We start from the raw sequence: 19,204 nt of genomic DNA on the forward strand, positions 1-19,204 counted from the left end.
AATATCTACAAATAAAGGCATTTAAATGAAATGTATACTGAGAGAAATATGGAGGCTGCCATTGCTGAATTCTTCATTTAAAATATAGCAGTGAAATAGTTTTAGTATACTGAGTTACTGACACAGAACAAGCAAGCCGATCAGTTATGAGTTATGAGGTTACTATACCTTCAATTGTCTAAAAATTCTGATCCTGGAGACATCCAGACAACTAACATTTCAGAAGGAAGCCAACAATGACCCATCCACCTAAACCTCAATAAAGGCCAATCAATTCAAATTCATCCCCTTTTTATAACTCCCCATTGTTCTAAATGTCAATAAATCAAATTAGAAATTGTGGGAAATGTAGAAATTGCCAGTATAATTTTAGCTGTGATTGTTGTCATGCTGGAATCCCCCTGTCAACACTAAAGATAAAGCTAAACCAAGGCAGATTCACAGCATTCTTCTGGGAGGTGTTTATACCAGCACCTATGAAGCGCTTAAACACACCTTAACATAAACACAACTTTACATGGTTGGGCGAGTTTCATCAGCTTTACCAGTGTATGGATTTCTGTCAGTCATTATATTGTGGGGAGTTGCTGGTCTTTCTATCTTGTGTGTATGTAATGACTTGCTGTTTAACCAAGTCAACAGCCACAGAATATGTTTTGCCTCCCATTGAGTGCAAATCTGCGTTACCCTAAAAAAAAAAAACTAATCCTTCAGGTGTGGTGCTGAAATGCTTGCTTTATGAGGTGAAGTGCTGCTTATTCTGTCTTTATCTGAATTCACGAGTGTGAACCGACAGCTTCCAAACCACAGTGAACAAACAGCGGCGTTTAAGTGCCGTGAGAGGCGTTTGTTTAAGAAACTGTGGTTTAACAGTAAAGACTTACCATCAATATAAACAACTGTGATTCTTACAGAACGAATCAAAGCAATGTGCACACATATACATCCAGTACAATGTCAACAGCCTGTACAAATAACTAGGTTTTACATTTTTTATTTGTCAGCTATACTGAAAGTAGTCTTCAAAGTCCTCAAATTCTGTATCCATATGTGAATGCTTGCAATACATCTTATGAAATATATTCTGTGCTTTATGTCTTAATTAACTCCTCTATATGATGTGTGAAGTGAAGAGTGATAAAATAAAGGTGTTACACACGCTAACCAATTAGTTGTTCCTTTGGTTTTCCAACATTTATTGGAATTGGGTGGAATCTGTTTGGATGCTTAACTAGTTCCTTCAGTTTTATACATCTAAACCATTTTCTGTTACTTTTTGGTGAAAGGGCAAAACTCTGCTCCTCTTATTGGCATAAGAAGGCCATGGTCATATAATGTTGCAGGCTACAATTTATTACTTTTTACATTGATTTAGCATGCCATTAAACACTGAATTGTAGGCTGCTAAGAGGAGCAAAGTTTCCATTTGTCATCACTCTTTTAGAAAAGTGAGATATGAAATTTGTAAAGTAAGCAGAGTTGCAGGATAAAGAACATTTCAGAGATAATGCAGGGTCTGAAAATCCAGTTAAACAGCAATGAAAAGGGGGTGTTACTTGTAGCAGCGGATCTATATTTAGTAATGACACTAAAGTGTAGTATAGTTTGTTAGACTCCTCTCTAAGGTTGTCAGTACATTTAAACTCGCATAGTGCATGTAGAATACCTAAACAAGGACAAGGGCAGATCAATGTCAAATATATCTTTAAGAACATTAGTAACTGACAACCTGCCTTATGATCTCCTTCCTTTTCTCAATTTCCAGTTTGTCACTCCCATTGCCTTGAGATGTTACTAAAATGTTTTACTGGGGGGGGGGTTCATTTTTCCAGCAGCCTATTTATTTCAGCTTAATATAGGTGTATTTAAACACTTTTGGATTTGGCTTTTGTCTGCCCAGTACTATACTGTGCATATTCAGCTGTGTATTTGTCAACATTAACCTTATTGTTGATTATCCGGGGTATATCTGACCATCATCTTATATCTAGGGACACGGATCTGTTGTTTGATGATTGATATCTCAAAACAGGTCACGTTTTATTGCTGAAATGTTGTTTAAGCTTAATCTCAATATAGAGAAATGTATAGGAAACTTACATCATAGTTTAAATTGAACATTTCTAGCTCTGTGGAGAGCTTTTGTATGCCGGGATCCTCTGTCCTAAAATAGGATTTTCTTTTAGGATAGAATGTAAACTAGGTTGAAGAAAATTTGCTAGACAAATAAGCTAAAAAAATTAAAGAAAACGTTTTTAATTACAGTCTAAATTGCCTTCCCTTTTGGAATAGACATGGTTAATCTAGGACAACCCAGCAGTTTCTGGCAGGCCTACCTGTCACTAACTGAACAGGCCTGCTAGATGTCCTTTGAAGACTGCTGCCATGCAGACACACAGGGGAGGAAGGTTCAGGTTACAGAGGAGCTTGGACAGGGATGATTAATTACAGCAGCTTCTGCCACCAGCCAAAACACAAGCAAAGGGCTTCATTTTGTTTTGTGTTTCCCCCACGCTCTCCTGCGCCCTTGACAAAAAGGTCACTTACCGACATGGGAATTTTTGGTCTATTCTTCTGAGGATTTTTAACCTGTCATTTTATCAGGGACAAAGAGTATGGATATCCATCAATATGGTGCAAATGTGTTTGTTGTGTCAATTTCATGACTCAATTGTTGTAAAACGTCTTTTGGCTGCAAAAAAAGTTCTAAGCTAAGACTGGTCAGAGATAACAATTCAGTTAATGAGATGCAAATATTAAAATTTCACCCATGCTGCCTTTCATGGCTTTTTGGCAGAAGCTAAAGTTTTGCAGTAATTAAACTATGAAGCAATACCTTCATAATTCATAATTTTCATAATGTAGCAAATTATTGTTTTCATAAGCATAGTTGGCTTAATATTATACTAACAAAGATTTTTAGATGCAAAATCTCAACTATATCAGAAGAAATGTGTTGATAAACACAAAAAAGTCCACAAAAAAGGACTGGCAAACATTACATTTGGATAAGATCCACTTTATGAGAAGGATCTCCCCATCAGAGGCTATTCAGGAAGATGCATTTTTTAAGTGCTTATTATTCCTGACAAGAGACAGAAATAGTTCATCTAAAATAATTATCTTACATTATGAGGCACCACATCAGAATCTATCCAGACTGCGGAATCTTGTCCCACTTAGTGCCATAGACTTGTTCATTTTGGAAAAAGTATCAGCTCAGGGAGAAATAATCTTGTCTGAAGCCACACATACTGTACTTCTCTGGAAAAGCCCTAAAAGTCTACAGACCCTGCAATATTTAAAAAAGGGCCATCTAATAATATAATACTTTTTCTTTTTTATTTGTAATGTGGCTAGTATTGTGTATAGTGCTGGTAGTATTAGAAGGAATGTGCAGGGCCCATGCTCTCCTGGGCTACTGAAATATTGTACCTTTTACTCCTCCTAATATTTAGATTAGTTATTTTTGTATAGCTACTTTAAAACAGCATCACAGAACTATATTTTGGCCAATAGAATGGCTTCTATGTATGTGTTGTGCAGGCTCTGCCAGTGCTGAGTGGGATCGCAGTGTTGCTGTACCCTGGCACCACAGTCACCTAAAATAAAAGATGAATGAAAATCTGGATTTCACTACTCTTAGACATGCTGAAAAGACAGCCAATCACACAGACATAATTTAGCACAGCAGATGAAATTATAACTGGCAGATTTCAGAGTCTCATGCAAAAAACAAAAAACATGTAAATAAAATATCTAATGGAAGGAAAGAATTGGGGTATGCTATTATATTTTAAACTGATAATAAACCTTTGCATGTGCCAGAAATGGCTGTGGAGCAGCTGAGCAAGTCTGCCAATCACTGTGGGAATGTAGAGAGTAATGGTAACTGTGAAAGATGCTCAGCTTCTCACATCTAACAAATCTGTAAATATGACTGCAGAGGCCTATTACTATCAAACCTGCAACACTTCAGAATGTGTGCGCTTTATTGTACTTAAATCAGAAATGAGGAGGTTTAACGTTTGCACAGAGTTACTGAGCCCTTTAGGAAAAGAAGCCAGGGATGTTTTTCTAATAAATTACAGTGATGAAGGTATCCATGTTCACAGGGGCCGGCTATATTTTAGGCTGTCCAGCTGGTTCTTACACAGCATATTGTGCCACAGCCTGCACTGCTATGTTAAATATATTCACAACTAATCTTTGGCTGCTGTTCAGTTAAAGCACCAGACTTGTTTTCTTAGGCCTATAGCTTCAGAAGCTTTATTGGGCTAATTTGTAATACTAGAGAAAAAAGTAGATGCAGTCTGAGTTTGCATCCAGTGAAGATGAAAAAAAAAGGTACCAAAATGCACACCTTGCCACCTACCCTTTGCGAACCCGCAACAAACAAACATACAAAGTACAGTAACCTATTGTAATTGACAATTAACATATATAAAATGGGTAATTAGGTATTGCACTATAGGATAATACATCATGTAAATCTTCGATGGTCATTGCTTTTTTAACACTACTGTGTCTGTGCAGTTATCTATAAGGCAGTATCTGTATCTGAAAATTGCTGTTAATAATTTACATATATCCTATATAAAACATACTATGTACATGTGAACTTTCAAGGAAGGTCAGAATAAAGGAGGAATACATTTCAACTTCACCAACACATTTTATCCAATGGCCTTCCATCCATTGCTTCATTTAGCCATTTTGAAATAAGGTTACAGGGAAGAATGCAATTTACCCAATGAATTGTAAAGAAAGAGTGTCTAGTACTTTGTAAATAAGGACTGTTCCTTTAAATATAGAATGACAAAAAAAACATGACAGATGGCACAGAGTGGGGAATGGTGGAATGGTGAGCCTGTCTCCCAGCAGAGGCAAGAGACGTGAAGGAAGGGAACATAGAATGATGGAGGAATGGAGAGAGGGGAGAGCAGAGGGATGGATGCTATAATTAACTGCAAGTGCCTCAAACATGTGAACAGGGGAAAAGGAGGAGCGCTGTGCCGCATGCTGGTCTTTGAAGTAGGAAGTCCCAGAGATCGCTAGAGGAAACCTGTCAGATCTCTCAGGTTCCAGTATCAGAGATTTCTGTAGAGTTTTACACTTCAAACCCACTGTGTTTCCCTCACAATCATCCTTTCATTGCTAAATCTCACTCAGATGGGGCTTTCCAATCTCTACACAGACATATAATCGCTGCTCTTGTACTGAACATTAGAGTGTGAGCTCCCAGGGGGAAGCAGCAATTGTGGCTGTGTTGCTGGCCTGTACAATAGCAAATCCGATGGTACCAAACAAACAAGGTAATAAATACATAAAATAGCCAGAAATTGTGTCACACGAATCAAAACTTTAAACTCTACTAAGCACTATGCTAAATAACTTCTAGTGAGCATCAGAAAACAATCTGTCCCTTTCTATGCAACCAACCTGCACAAATGAACAGAAGGAAATTCCCATATTTTGTACTAAAAAAGCCAGTCTAACCAAATATTTTTTATTTCATTTTGGATAGAGCTGGGAAGAGTTAGAACCTTTTATGTATTGGTTGAAGAGATTTCTCTTCACTTCCTATTTGGACAGAAAGTGAAACATACTTTTATTTCTTTATTTACAGGCATCATAAGGAGAGGAAAATTTTCACAAACAGAAATCAAAAACAAAACAAAAAAAAGAATAGCCAGTACCCTAGAGATACAATTAACGATTTATTAACATGTATCAGGGACATGGGGTATCCCTTTATCAAGGTTTCTGTTACTTTGAAAAACAGAACCATCATAAGAATATGCCATCAACTTTTTTGGCAATTTTTGGAGTCAGTGTGGCATGTATTGTTGTCTTCTAGATCCTCTTCCTCCTGTGTCACTGTCTGTACCTGTCTGTCATCTGCAACCCCTATTTAATGTACAGCACTGCGTAATATGTTGGAGCTATTTAAATCCTGTTTAATAATAATAATTACACACAGAAATTTTACACCAAAACCAAAATATACATTGCTAGTTTTATTTTCTCTAATGGAATGTTTAAATGTCAGCTAGCTATGAAGCTGTTCTACTATTACAAGGGGAATATGTAAACACATTTTTAGGTCATATTTTGTTCAACAAAAAGCAAATTCCGAATTTGTTTGAAAATGTTTGATTACAGTTTTCCTTTAAACTCTATAATTTTGCAGTGCAAAGTGCTATATAATATCAGGTGTGGAAGTCACCAGCCAGCTATACTTGCAAGGCGGACTGTGCTGACAGTTGTAGTAGATAAGAATATGTCAAGTTGTGAATGGATCTCATAGCTGCAGCCTCAAATATTCACACAGTCATTAAAACAAGTGCAAACAATATCAATACTGACAATTACTGCCAGTTATAGATGCCAAAAAAATCTGTATGTTTCTACTGATGTACCAGACACATGGAAGGCCACATTATTAAGAAAAATAAAAACTGCAGTACCTATAAATGCTAGGCTGTATTAAAACCAAAAAAAAAACCCTGCTTTATTGAGAAAGAAGATACATATGTCTTGATTATGGACAAAAAAGAGGAATCATATGGTTCTGTAGTTCATGTAAACCATGCATATGGCATAGTCTTAAACATTTGGGATTTTCATTATGTTTACAATTATTATACAAGCACCACAAGCATAAATTAAACAGGTATCAATCCACTTTTAAACAATTATAGTAACACATGTACAATCCCCATACCTTGATGTGACTTGAGATACTTCCTGGGTATTTGATGAACTAATGTGTTACATAATAACTAACCGCTTGAGCTGAATGTTACTGCAGAAAAGTAAACAAATGTGTGGATATAAAGTTTTGTGTGTGTATAGGAACATATTCTTCCTATTACAATCTAAAATATTTTTTGTTTAAATATGTTGTAGAAGTCTTTAGGGAAGCCATAGATGGGCTGATGTTTTACCAAAACATAAACAGTGACACATTTGTGCTTTGTTGAAGAAATCACATATTTCCAGCAAGCACCTTCTGCTAACCAGGGAATGGTTAGTTTTATTTTCTCCAATGAAATGCTTAGATTTCACTTGAAAAGAGATTTTTCAGTATCTTAAAAGATGCCTACAATAAACACCTACTACTACAGCTCAACATGGCCCATCAAAAGCAGAACTCAGTCTGGTAGCACTTTTCACTTTTATGTGACTACTACTGAAACCCAACAAACATCTTTACATTTCATAGCGGCTTTTTTGTCCGACATAGCAACAGGCATGTAATTCCTTCACAGACGTACAATACCTTCCCTTTAAAGAACAGTTAAGAAGAACAAACTGAAGATGTTAGGATCCCACCAAAAGGGTCTGAATCTGATATAAACAGCTCTTGTAGGCTCTTGAGAAAGCAGTGTACAATGCTTTGCCTGATGAGCGAACATTTAGCTTAAATCCTAAGTAAGTGGTGTCTTTGTGCCTGAAGACTTCCTGCTTCTGTCCATGATTAAATATGTTTTCTGTGGGGAAATAGAAGAGCACTTGACGGGCAAAAAGTGGGGATCCTTGAGAGGCTAATTGAGTGAATTGAAGGCTCATTGGAATTAGAGAAGAAAGCCTGTCCTCCTCCCATTCCGTGGGCACAACGAGTACTTGGAGTGTAGGTCAGCACATTGTGTGCTGAAAATACCTTTCCCTTCCCGTTCTATAGCTTAATCCTGCTGCATGGGAACAGAACGGACACATAACAGAACAGAGTATTTTGTAAAGGTCCTATATTGTTCATAAAGCATAACCTCAAGGAAAAAAGCAAATGGCTTTATATTTTCTGGTAATGCATCGTCTAATTTGCATCACACTTCCCAAGAAGGCCTTTGTACCCAGTACAAAATGAGCATCATCCACTTGTCAAAACTGTGTCTCCTTACTCACTGTCTATGGCAGCAGGTCCCTGCCTCTGCAGTTAATACAAATTTGGAGCACAGCTATAAAGGACTTTTGGCTTTGCACAACACAGCAACACACAACAGTTTCAATGCATTTCCAAAGTTAAAGGACCAAAACCTTTTGAAGAATGAAATAGAGGGTGTTGTCACCCGTAAAGGTGAGGGAAAACATTCACATTTCAAAGGTAAACTGAAAATAGAGCTTGAAAATATGGCAGGAAGATCTTACTGCTGGATTAGTCAAGATATACAGGATGCTAAGAGATGACTTCTGAACAGCTGAAATATCACCATTGGGTGGACTAACCCTTTAGGTAATTTAATGAGAGGACACTGCAAGAACCCCTCCTCATGCTCTCTTTGGAAATGACTTATGGTATATACATGTTGGCCAGATGAGTCTACAATGCTTTAGGAATTTTCATCATTAGCAGGCCATAACGAGTTCACTAAAGTGTAGAATATTAGAACAATTTTAGTAGTTACCCACCAGTTTGTTCCTGTATGTAGGGCTGGATATGGGCAGCCTTTGTATATAACCCAAATTCAGTATAGTTAAAGCTGAAATATGTCATTTCCTCATGACTTTAAATTATGTAAAACTTTGGTGGTCCACATTGGATGTAAATGATGTCTAGTCGATCTGGGTTGTATATGCCTTTCTAAAAAAAAATGGGATTGCCCAATAATCATAATATATGCATTTTTGTGAGGTTATAAATGTATTTTCTTTATAAAGTCTCAACATGGTCCACCTATTTAAATGTCTGGCAGTACTATTTTGTTCTTATTTTCTCTCTTCACACTTTTGCTACATATACACACAAAGGTGTACACATTATATGAGTCACCTCTACTGCTATAGCAGTTTCAAAATTCAGGGCTTCCAGGATAAATCCATGAAAAACATGTAAAGGTGCTACAAACAAGACAGAGTACACACCTATACTTAGATATTTCTCCTCTAGGATACAGTATATATGAATCCCAGAGTGACTTGCATAATCATGCTAGCTATTAATCACTAATTCTTCCAAGACCTCTATTGATTGAATGGGCTCACATCAGTTTCCTATTAAGAATGCTTTTCTTTGCAGTTTTGCCCAGTCCTGTCACCTCAATTTACCTGGCTGTTAATGGGCCCACTCACTTTCCAGATTCACAGCTTGATGATTTATTGCACTAAACAGTGAAAACTGTTCTTAACGTACTCTAGTACACATTGAGCTTGATCTGAAAAGCCTAAAGCTAGGCATATGTCCAGTAAAATTATACAAATAGAGCATGTTTTATTCACCTTGGAGCAAAACATATTTTTTTTGTACACTAAACATTATTGATGTAGTTAAACACAATTATTAGGTATCAGTTGATGGGCTAAGAGTGTTTATAAATAAATACTGTCACTTTTACAGTACTGATGTGTAAATCCTGGACATAAGGAATAGCAGAGATGCCATCATCAGGAATCCACTTTCATTTTCCAACCTGCTTTGCAACCATACCTGGTTGGGTACAAAGGGCAATGCCTCCATTTTTCAGTTTTCTGTAAATTAGCACCAAAGTTTTGCATGGCTAAGGGACAAGCAATAAGCTATACGTCTTCTGTAAGTGTCCTATAAGGAGCATTGATGGTGTGGCAGGGGTTAAAGCATTGTATGGATGGTAAGGCCCCCAGCTGAAGTGATGTAGCAAAGAACAGCTGTGAAGTAATTCTACTAATGATGAGGATAATAAGCACATGGCAGGGTTCAGGGCTGGCTGCTGAAGCTTCACTGCTCCTGAATAGATAGAAGTCATTAAATACCCTTGATTATCTCTGACCAATATGTAATGGGTTTACAGCCCTTTCAATTAGTCAGTATTTGCCTAGGACTCATTATTTTGCCTTTTCTTAAGTAAGAAGTCCAGTGGTTCACTGTTCAGTGGAATTTCCGCTCAGCTAAGTGGGCAGAGGCCAGTGACCTTTGAAAAAGTAGAATCTCAGAGGCAAAAGTAAATCCTGGTCATACACATGTTTTAAGGGAAAAGGCAGAATAGTCTTTTCACCTTTCCCCCATAAAATGCAGATCCCCTGCTCCTGCATTGTAGAGAGCTGCAACTCTTCATGCAGTGAATAGAAGAGACTTGGGAGATCAGTTGCATGGAGAAGGGGAAGCCTGCATGCTCTGTTTTTTAAAGTTACACAGTTTTTAAACAGTTTTCTAAACACAACTACATCAAGTGTGCTCTATAAAAAAAAAAGTTACCAGTACTAAAAGTACAGCAGTCTGCATTGTCAGTGCCACTACATCCCATGAAATAAGCCCTTCTAGAGGTAAAACACATGAAAGATTCCAAATCACACATTTATCTTGGCAAATCTAGTTCCACAATATCACAATGGAGATCTCAACTGCATGTGACCCCGGAAAAAACAATAAGTAATAAACTAATAATGAATGACACAGCCACGGTAACTGACCAACAATGATATGCTAGTCATAGGCCTCATTGGTTATTTTATTAGTCTGTCCAGATTGTTAACCAGTGGCACATGTACCCTAAGCCTAGAAGAACCCTAGAACCACAAACTGCTATGTATGCCCTGGAAAGTAAGGACTTCCAACATGCTCAGGAAAAGACACATTTACCTTGACTTTAACTCAACATCCTCAAAATTTCATATATTTACTATTACATTTTTATTGTATGTAAACTTGTATAACTAAGAAGGCAATGTCCTGCAAGTAAAGCCAAACTTAAGGTATCTGGAGGAAGGTCAAACTCTGCATACATATGATAAGGGTCTTATGAAGACCAACTGAATGCAAGTACCGTGATCAGTGCTTTGGTGTAGGAGATGTGAATGTGAAAGATGCTGAGTTTACTACATTTCAGGAGTATAAAAAACAAAAACATCCTTTCTCATGTTATCTCTATCATTTGAATGAAAGACACTGTTCAGAATATGTCTATGATTCAGAACTTTCCTGGTACACCCTGGAAATGGACTCTTCATAAAAAATTCATTCAACATTACAGCACTGAACTGTGCATTCCCAAAGCACAACAGCAGTATGGGGTTTTATAAGCTTCTTTTAACCCTTTAGGCTCCAGAATAATTGTTCATGACATTGATTGCAACAATGACAAATAAGAACTTACTGTGAGATGTTGGAAGAGCCATGCTCTCATTATATTTGTTGCTACTTTGGGGAATATGCCTCTTTTCTTTTGTCTTTTTTTATCCTTGTCTGGATCATCATCATCCCCTGTGCCTGGAGAGGCCACACTGTTATCTAACACATCTCCTGCAGGAAGAAAAAACATATAGATTCCACATCAGACAAATGCTATCAAGAAAGCTATAAAACTTAGCAAAGTGTGGAACTAATTTACTGAAATCTGGTCATACTTAGAAAAATCTCTTACAGACAGAAACAGCAAATAACGCAATGCCCACCCTCCTTCACATTGCCAAAGTTTGTGAACCCACAATTATGACAACATTGAGACACTGAGAAGTTTTTTTTTCCCATCTAAGTAAACAAACAACTGGTTAAGCAGAGATTTTTTAAAAGACTGCAAAATCTATTTATGCAAAAATATTTTTCAAATTTGAATATATATATATTAAGCCACTAATAAACTATAAGTGCCCACAATTGTTTACTTTAACTACCCAATCAGATTCTGGAGAACATGTTTCTTTATTTTTTTAGTTCACTGAAACTTGATTGAGTATTAATAAATTAGTCCTGCAAGATTTATCGGTGACAGCCTTTAGCACTTGTTGATGTGTAATTCTGAGCTGAGGTAAACAGTCAGTCTTCTGTAACTTAGAATAAAGTTCATCTTACTTCAGTATAGTAATACGACACTTTAATTAATGCCCAGTGTTCCGCTACATTCTCTGTACCAATCCAAAAGCTGTGAAGTTGTAGGAATTCCATCATCGGTAGTATTTTACTCTGTGATTGTACCATGATAAACTATTCTACCTATTTGTGACATCTTCCTAACCAATGAAGCCCCATTTTAGTCATTGTGTATAACTAGTAAAAGTACAAAATAAGTTAGTATAGGCAATGCAGCTCAGAAACCTCTCAATCGTTGCAAGACCTGTACTGGATCTAAGTTCTCGCTTATTATCACATCAACCCCAACCAGCTCTCTATCCAAGCACTAATGACATTGAGAGATGTAGTTTTGCAGTAACTTAACTGCAGTAATCAAACAAAGCCAGGATTTCACAAATGTTTGAATTAATGGCAGAATGAGTGTGTGGTATAAAACTGCAAATACTGAATTTATTCTACATAGTATTGGTTACTAACACATTGTTAATTAGAAACTGAGTTCATATAAAAAAAAAAACATAGGATTTTTAGATACTCTTTTCTTTTCCAAATACGCTTTAAAAGAGTTTTTATAATGTAATTATAAAGTTACATTACACATACAGTGACCCATTTTAGCATATAGCAGATTTTAAACCCATCCATAGCAATGTGCTGCTTCTGTGGCTTCTCTGTGTGCTTCTCAGGCAACATGGCTACCATTTCATCCTACTGGCAAAAAGTCCTTCCCAATCTGCCCCCTTTCCTTGGAAGAACTTTCTGTCAGCTAGTATGAGGGGATTTGCAATATTCTTTGCATTTATTGCTGCAGCACACACTCAGAAAACGGCAGACCGAATTCAAATAGCATGATACTTTTATTACCAATTAAAGCTCAAGGAAAGTGAAATATCGACCAATATGGAAAAATCCAAATCCATTCTGATTCATGATCACAGACTGAGGACAAAGTTAATACTTGTAATATCCAAGCATTCACTGTGCAGCATATTTTCTAGATGATAATCTCAATTTGCAAGGTTCATAACAAAAGCTTTAAAATTAGTGCATAGGAGGTGTTCCACAACAAAGATTAACAGATGCAGGTAACACTGATAACCACATATGTAGATATGTGTGCATATCTTGTAGTCTTGGGCTATTATGATGTGTTTAAGAACAACTTCACCAGTTGGTAACAATGAAAGGCTGGAGCAGTCTGTATATATTCTAAAAGATCCAATGAACACCAGGAGACAACCTCAGTGAGGGTGCTACATGTACACATACTCTGGGCTGAATTTAAACTTCATGCACCCTGACTGTCTCATACCCTACAACTCCAGTTGACTTACTCAGTGTCACAATAACAAGCCACAAAAGGAGGTGCAGAGACTGAAAGGGACAGTTTGTACAATATGTAACACCTAAAACAATGCCTGAAAATATTAAAATTGTCACTCTACACTGCTGGCAGTTTGGTTTTTGATGAAGCCTACCTTGTCCTGCATATAATAAAATTGGTAAGGCACTCTGCTGTTTTTGTTCAGTCCTTTAAATCCCAGGAGAACAGCAGCACCAGAACAATGCAAATACCTGCACCAACATATCATTTCAGTCCCATTCTCAAGCTTATCTTTAGTAATAAAGCCAATGACAATATTCAGAAAGAGTACCACACAACAGCAACAAAACAGTTAAAATTAAAAGAAAAAAGAGATACACTCGTCAACGCCTGCGTGCCAACTTAATCAGAAGTATCCATCACCCAGTCTTGCTCTTTTGTGCTTTTCCATGGCATTAATTGTGCATTAGCAAAAATCATTCACTTTTAAGAGCCTTGCTTATTTTTTTCGCCCTGCGGCTCCGATGCCTTGAAAGCAATGCCTGCAGGGCATGTGAATTATGTATCTAAAAAACCCTGCTGCCGGGGCAATACTGGCCCCCACCATTCGAAAATTTTTACTGCCATGTCTCCCCCTTTTTGGGAAAGCATCAATCAATGCGGGCCGGATATATCACACGCATGCATTAATATTTGAACTAATAACTTTCGGGGGGGGGGGGGGGCAGGCCAGCTAGGGCTAGACATGGATGTGAGTTACTTGTGGGATAATCAAATGCAAAATAAATGAAGATTAGGAGGACGCTCTGTCACTGAGTCTCCATGTTCTAAGCAGCCATCTTGTTTGTTATACAATTCAGACCAGCCAAGAGCAGCTCTTACAGCACATATTCATTAAATGCCAAAATATATTCTGTCTTTTGTAGGAAAAATTAAAGTTTCTGCCACTTAAATATACCAGAATGATGTATGGTTTGGTTTTATTATATAATTGAAGCAGTAGAAAAGTAATGGTTGCATAAATGTCTGAATAATACAATGGACAATACCAGCAGCATGTTGCTTTGTAAAGAACTGTAGGTAATCAATAAAAAAGAACTGTAGTTAATTATTAAATAATACTGCATTAATGACTTGAATTCATTGGTATATACATTGTAACAACAGATCTTGATTACATTTTTTGTCTAGCTCCTAAATGTTACGTAAATAAATTGACATAAAAACATTTCATTAAATGTATAAATTACATGTGGGTACATTAAATTGGTCTTGAGTGGCCAGAAGGCTGTATGTTTTTATTAGTATGTCAAAAAGATATTTTATTAATAAACTGGGGATTTAAAAAAATGATTTAGGGATTTTTCTTATGGTTCATGTAAATTTTTCATTTTTGATTTTTTTTAAGTTTAAGCACTAGGCATATTGATTTTTCTGCACATAGTATGTATATTGCATTATATTTCCCAAACAAACATGGGTGGGATATGTGCATTATCAGCACAGACATTATTTAACCACCTATAAATTTCAGACAAAGTTAAAGGCATATACTTGAAAATGTAAACTTTGAAACTTCTGGTATCATCCACATATAAACTATAGCACACATTCAGTGCCATTTGAACTTTGTTGTTGTTTTTTCCTAATGTTCTATGTACCTCCGAATGTATGTACAGTCTCATATATGAAAACAACCCTAATACTGAGTAATGTAGAAGATGAAAAACTATAAATATATACAGCTTTAAATCTAGTGCAATAGTTGACTACATAAATAGGTAGCTACTAAAATCTCTGTGCTGTCTTAAGTTGGCCATACATGATCCCTAAAAGAACTGAACCCTGTTGGAGCATTAGTTTTTGGGTGTGAATCATACCATACCAGGCGAAAATACTTGGGTGGGTACAGCTTACTCTTTCCCCTCTCTTTGTAGAAAAAAGAATGAGATCTTTACCAAGTGTGCCCTTGGTTTAAAATGACTGTGGTGGGTTACAGTGTCAGGGTAACAGGCTTAGAGACATTCGGATTTGTCACTACTCATCATAGTCATGGGGTATCTGTTCTTCTATGACAATCCACAGCCTAGTAAGTAGCATAAGCCATCTAAATGCAGTTTTGCTTCAGTTATCATGCATGGCATCATGGCAAATATTAAAAGCTTCTGTTGAATGAGAATTATAGTGGCAATAAACAAAGCTTTAAATACATTTAAGTTAAAGAGAAAAATTCCAGGCTATTCCCACATCATTTTATGTTACACTAAACAATCTACCACAATGGGCAGAGACTTATGGCACAATAGCCCTACTTTTTTTAATTCTTCTACTATCTTATTAACCACAGCCAATTATACAATATACCATAACCCCAAAAGTTGGGAAAAACATCTATCATTTCAAATCCTAGGCCTTCATTTTGAACTGTACTGAATAACTACAGGTTATCAGTGTAAGCTGACCACAGTGCAAGGTCACTCAATGTTTTACCCTGACAGATGAAAAACAAGCAATGGCAGACCCTACTCTATGCTGAAGACTACAAGCAAGTAACACTTTGCATACAGAATTGCATAAAGAGAATACGCAGACAGCACAGGATTCGAACTTGTTCAGCTTCTTGGTGGTAACCATCTTGTACATTTGTTAAAAAAATTAGGTATAAAATAAAGCAGCATATATTATGTGTTGTGAAATATTATGATTATTTTAACAAATGCTTTTAAAACCTTATCATGTGAATTTTTAAAGATATGGTTAACAAAGCTCATTCCTTTTCAGCAGCAAAACCAGGATAAAGTCTTATGATCACCATTGACCAGGGTGGTGGGAATTGTGGGTATGCCCTTATAGAACTCGTTGACTTTTATTTCTTATGTAAATGTGTATATGCACACCCATGTATACATTATATATAGGCCTGCTCCCTTAATGTGCACACTTCTCCACTGTGCCAAAGAACAGCCTAAGGGCAAATTCTCCTAAACATTAATGGTTTTTGACTGCTCCCTGGCAACCCTGGGCTGCTGTAACCTGGGTGGATGTGATTGTGTGAGGCTGAAGAGCAGGCTGCTGCTTTCTCAGCTGTTTGTGTGACACAGATGGAGAGAGGCTATTACAGAACCAAGTCCGGAGAGCTCTGGGATCTGAAGTGTAGAGCTGCAGCCTCTGGCACATCTTAGAAGACTAAATCGTGCATGTGAGTGTGAGTGTATGTCAGTGAACCACTGAGGGGAATGCTTGTGTGATATAAAAAAAACCTATAGGGCTTCTTTGTTAGAGGAGGAGCAAATATTAATTGGGAGTTGTTGCCTAGAATAACCGAACCAGGCATTGTGTTTTGTTTTTTATATGCAACACTAAATGGCAGCTGCAACCTGACTGCTGTGCACAAGTCTTGCATTTTTCTGGTTCAGTCCATCCAAAAAACAATGCTATGTTTTGCAGCAGCAGTTTACAGTGCCTTACAGTTTGTATGGGGTTCCTCTCTTAAAACTAGGTCTTCTGTTTGAGCCAAATATATCTCTTGTTACTGTGGACACACAATCCATTTTTGAGTCATCAGTCCACAGCACATTGTCCCAGAAGGTCTTTGCCTATTTTTTCAATGACAAACTGCTTGCTCTAATGTACCCTTTGGACAGCAAGGGCTTGCACACATACTACGCTGTTTTATTTGCCGCAAATAGCATTTTTTGTTCGTTTAGATTTTGGAAATGGACACACAATGGCAAATATGCTAAAAAGGGTCAACAATTTCCTAAAGGATGTACTTTCTTTGTACCTCAACATGTATGTGTGTGAATTTATATTTTAGGGAGCTGTACATGTTTTGTTCCAAGCAAATAACCAAAGCCCATTCTTCTAGAGCAATACCTGATTAAAGGATTGGACAGCTTGCCATTTTGAAGCCCTGGATAATATGTTTGTGGGTAACAAGACATATGCCCATCTTGCCATATTCTGTGTCCTGCTGACTAAAGGTTTTGTCAGGCTTCTTGTACTTTCCCATGAAATGTAAATGATTGCTATGGAAAATGGCTTGGTGTTTGCTCGGCTTTTAAAACACAAAATCGGGAGTACTCTAGCTGATTTAATACTCACATATATGTGTGTCATAAATTCATGTATTTAAATGCAGTTATAGAAATATCACTGTGTATTAGTACAAAATAATTTGGAAACTACCAAGATATTGACCCTATTGGCTGGAAAATTGTCAGCAGAGCATATTGCTGTCCCTACGATTGCTGTATTCCTCTGTAGTAGGCTTGTCAAGTGTGAAATATTGAGGATAGAAAAATGATGCCATTTTCAGAAGTCATATTGTATCGATACTGTTAAGTGTTAGATACTTGGTGAACACTTACCTTGATGCACAAATGAGTCAAACATACAATTTGAAATAAAGAAACTCTTTTATGATTAGCTACAAATTCATAGCAAGGTAAGTTAACTTAAAATTTTATTGGCCCTTTTACCTGTTAGAATTAGACTTCATAAGAAAAAACAAAAATCTCTCTAAAAACAAAAACATTATTCCTAACAGGTTTATTGCAATGCTGGTAGAAAATTAAGAGGTAAGACAGAAGAAAATAGATATTTAAAGGGTAAAATATCTCTCTGCTGGACTACATGCATTGTACTCCATTAAATGTGGGTGATACATGCAATTCAGGGCTGGGTGAACATGTTGTTGCGTGCATCCACTGACACACAGGAGGGGAGGGGCAGATTCTCCTAATCCTGCCACAACTCCTGAAAGGAGATCGGGGTGTAGCAGCTTCTAAGAAAAGCTCTGTAAACAAAGTTTTGTGATATAAGTATCCCGTGACATGTTTCCTCGAGCAGGCCCTACTTATTAAAAAGCACTTAATTCTGAATAGAAATGATGGCAGTACAATACCACGCAAAGCTGTAACATGCTCTCTTGCATTGCAGCACTATTCGTACTACAGATTATTTTTTGGGGCCTTTTAATTTGTTTTTACCTGCAGTTTATTAGACATGAGCAGTTGTATTTCAGTATGTCCAATAGATGAGATTTAAGGATTTGTAGTTATTTGTAGATTATTGGATTTTAGCAGACATACTGGATGTTTACCTTGCCATTCCTTCCATCACTACCAAATATACCAACAACACTAAAATACAAAAATGTTCTTATAGAGCCCATATTTATTGAACTGTTACCCTTTAACTTGAGTGCTTTCACAGCAATTGCAACATTCCTATTCAGCTGCAGATTGCCAACTGCATATGTCCCACAATATGTATTTTTCCCTTGGTATATCTAAAGTTTTTCATTTTTTAATGTTTTTTTCTTCCTTGGAATCCCTAATGCACTTTGATAGTACAATATCATCTTTCTGTGCTGCATTAAAGAGCGCTATATTACAGGATTATAAACCATACATATTTTGCAGTGCACATGTTCTGTTTAGTAGAAATTTTATAAAGAATGTGCACTCAGGAGTGTCTCTCTTCTTTCAAAGTGAGCTTGAAAGCAACACTCCCAATTGTAGAGTTAGGGTCAGCGCTTATAGTATGTATGAATCTTTTGGGATGCAGCGTTATCACCCAATGATCTGAAAGAAATGTCAGATTTCAGAAAAAATTCTGGTACACTTTAATTTATTTGCTACTGTAACTATCCATGGAGAGAGTTGGCTATTGGATAATCTTTGCATTTCACAAATCTTTTCACATTACAAATTCCATCCACAAAATAATCAAAGAAAAAAATGTTTTCTTATAATTGCTAGGAAGTTCAGCCTCACTGACTGTCAATGTAATTGTTACATGGGGAGTGGATCTTAGAATAGTGGCAAAAACATTTCAATTTGTGGTCAAATACATGTCTGCCTCTGTATAGTAAGCTTTAGGAAATCTTATTGCTAACCATATATCACAAAGCCAGTGGTATTTTATTTAAGTCTTGTGGGATAGGCCCAAAAAAATGTCCTGACACTAGTCAGCAGTTGACCTGATAACCAGAGAGAAGAGATAAATTAAACAATTGAGAGGAAGAGCAGACTAGTAATTTGCTCACTCTGTATGCAGACCCTGCTGTGCTAACAGGCAGGACATGTTCAAGTGAAATTTGCCTGTGATTT

The 19,204-nt window shown here is 36.8% G+C and overlaps 1 protein-coding gene across 4 annotated transcripts in view; it reads right to left on the reverse strand.

Annotated features, from left to right (window-relative positions):
• The window catches only part of MEIS2 (Meis homeobox 2), a 108,540-nt gene that overhangs the window by 40,492 nt on the left and 48,844 nt on the right, over positions 1-19,204 (reverse strand). For all 4 annotated transcript variants that reach the window (XM_072428793.1, XM_072428792.1, XM_072428791.1 and 1 more), the window contains exon 8: positions 11,070-11,215. In XM_072428793.1, the coding sequence (XP_072284894.1) occupies positions 11,070-11,215 (146 nt within the window). The remainder of the gene's footprint in view (positions 1-11,069; positions 11,216-19,204) is intronic.

The sequence above is a fragment of the Pyxicephalus adspersus genome, chromosome 12, assembly GCF_032062135.1.
Source record: "Pyxicephalus adspersus chromosome 12, UCB_Pads_2.0, whole genome shotgun sequence".
Classification (NCBI taxonomy): domain Eukaryota; kingdom Metazoa; phylum Chordata; class Amphibia; order Anura; family Pyxicephalidae; genus Pyxicephalus; species Pyxicephalus adspersus.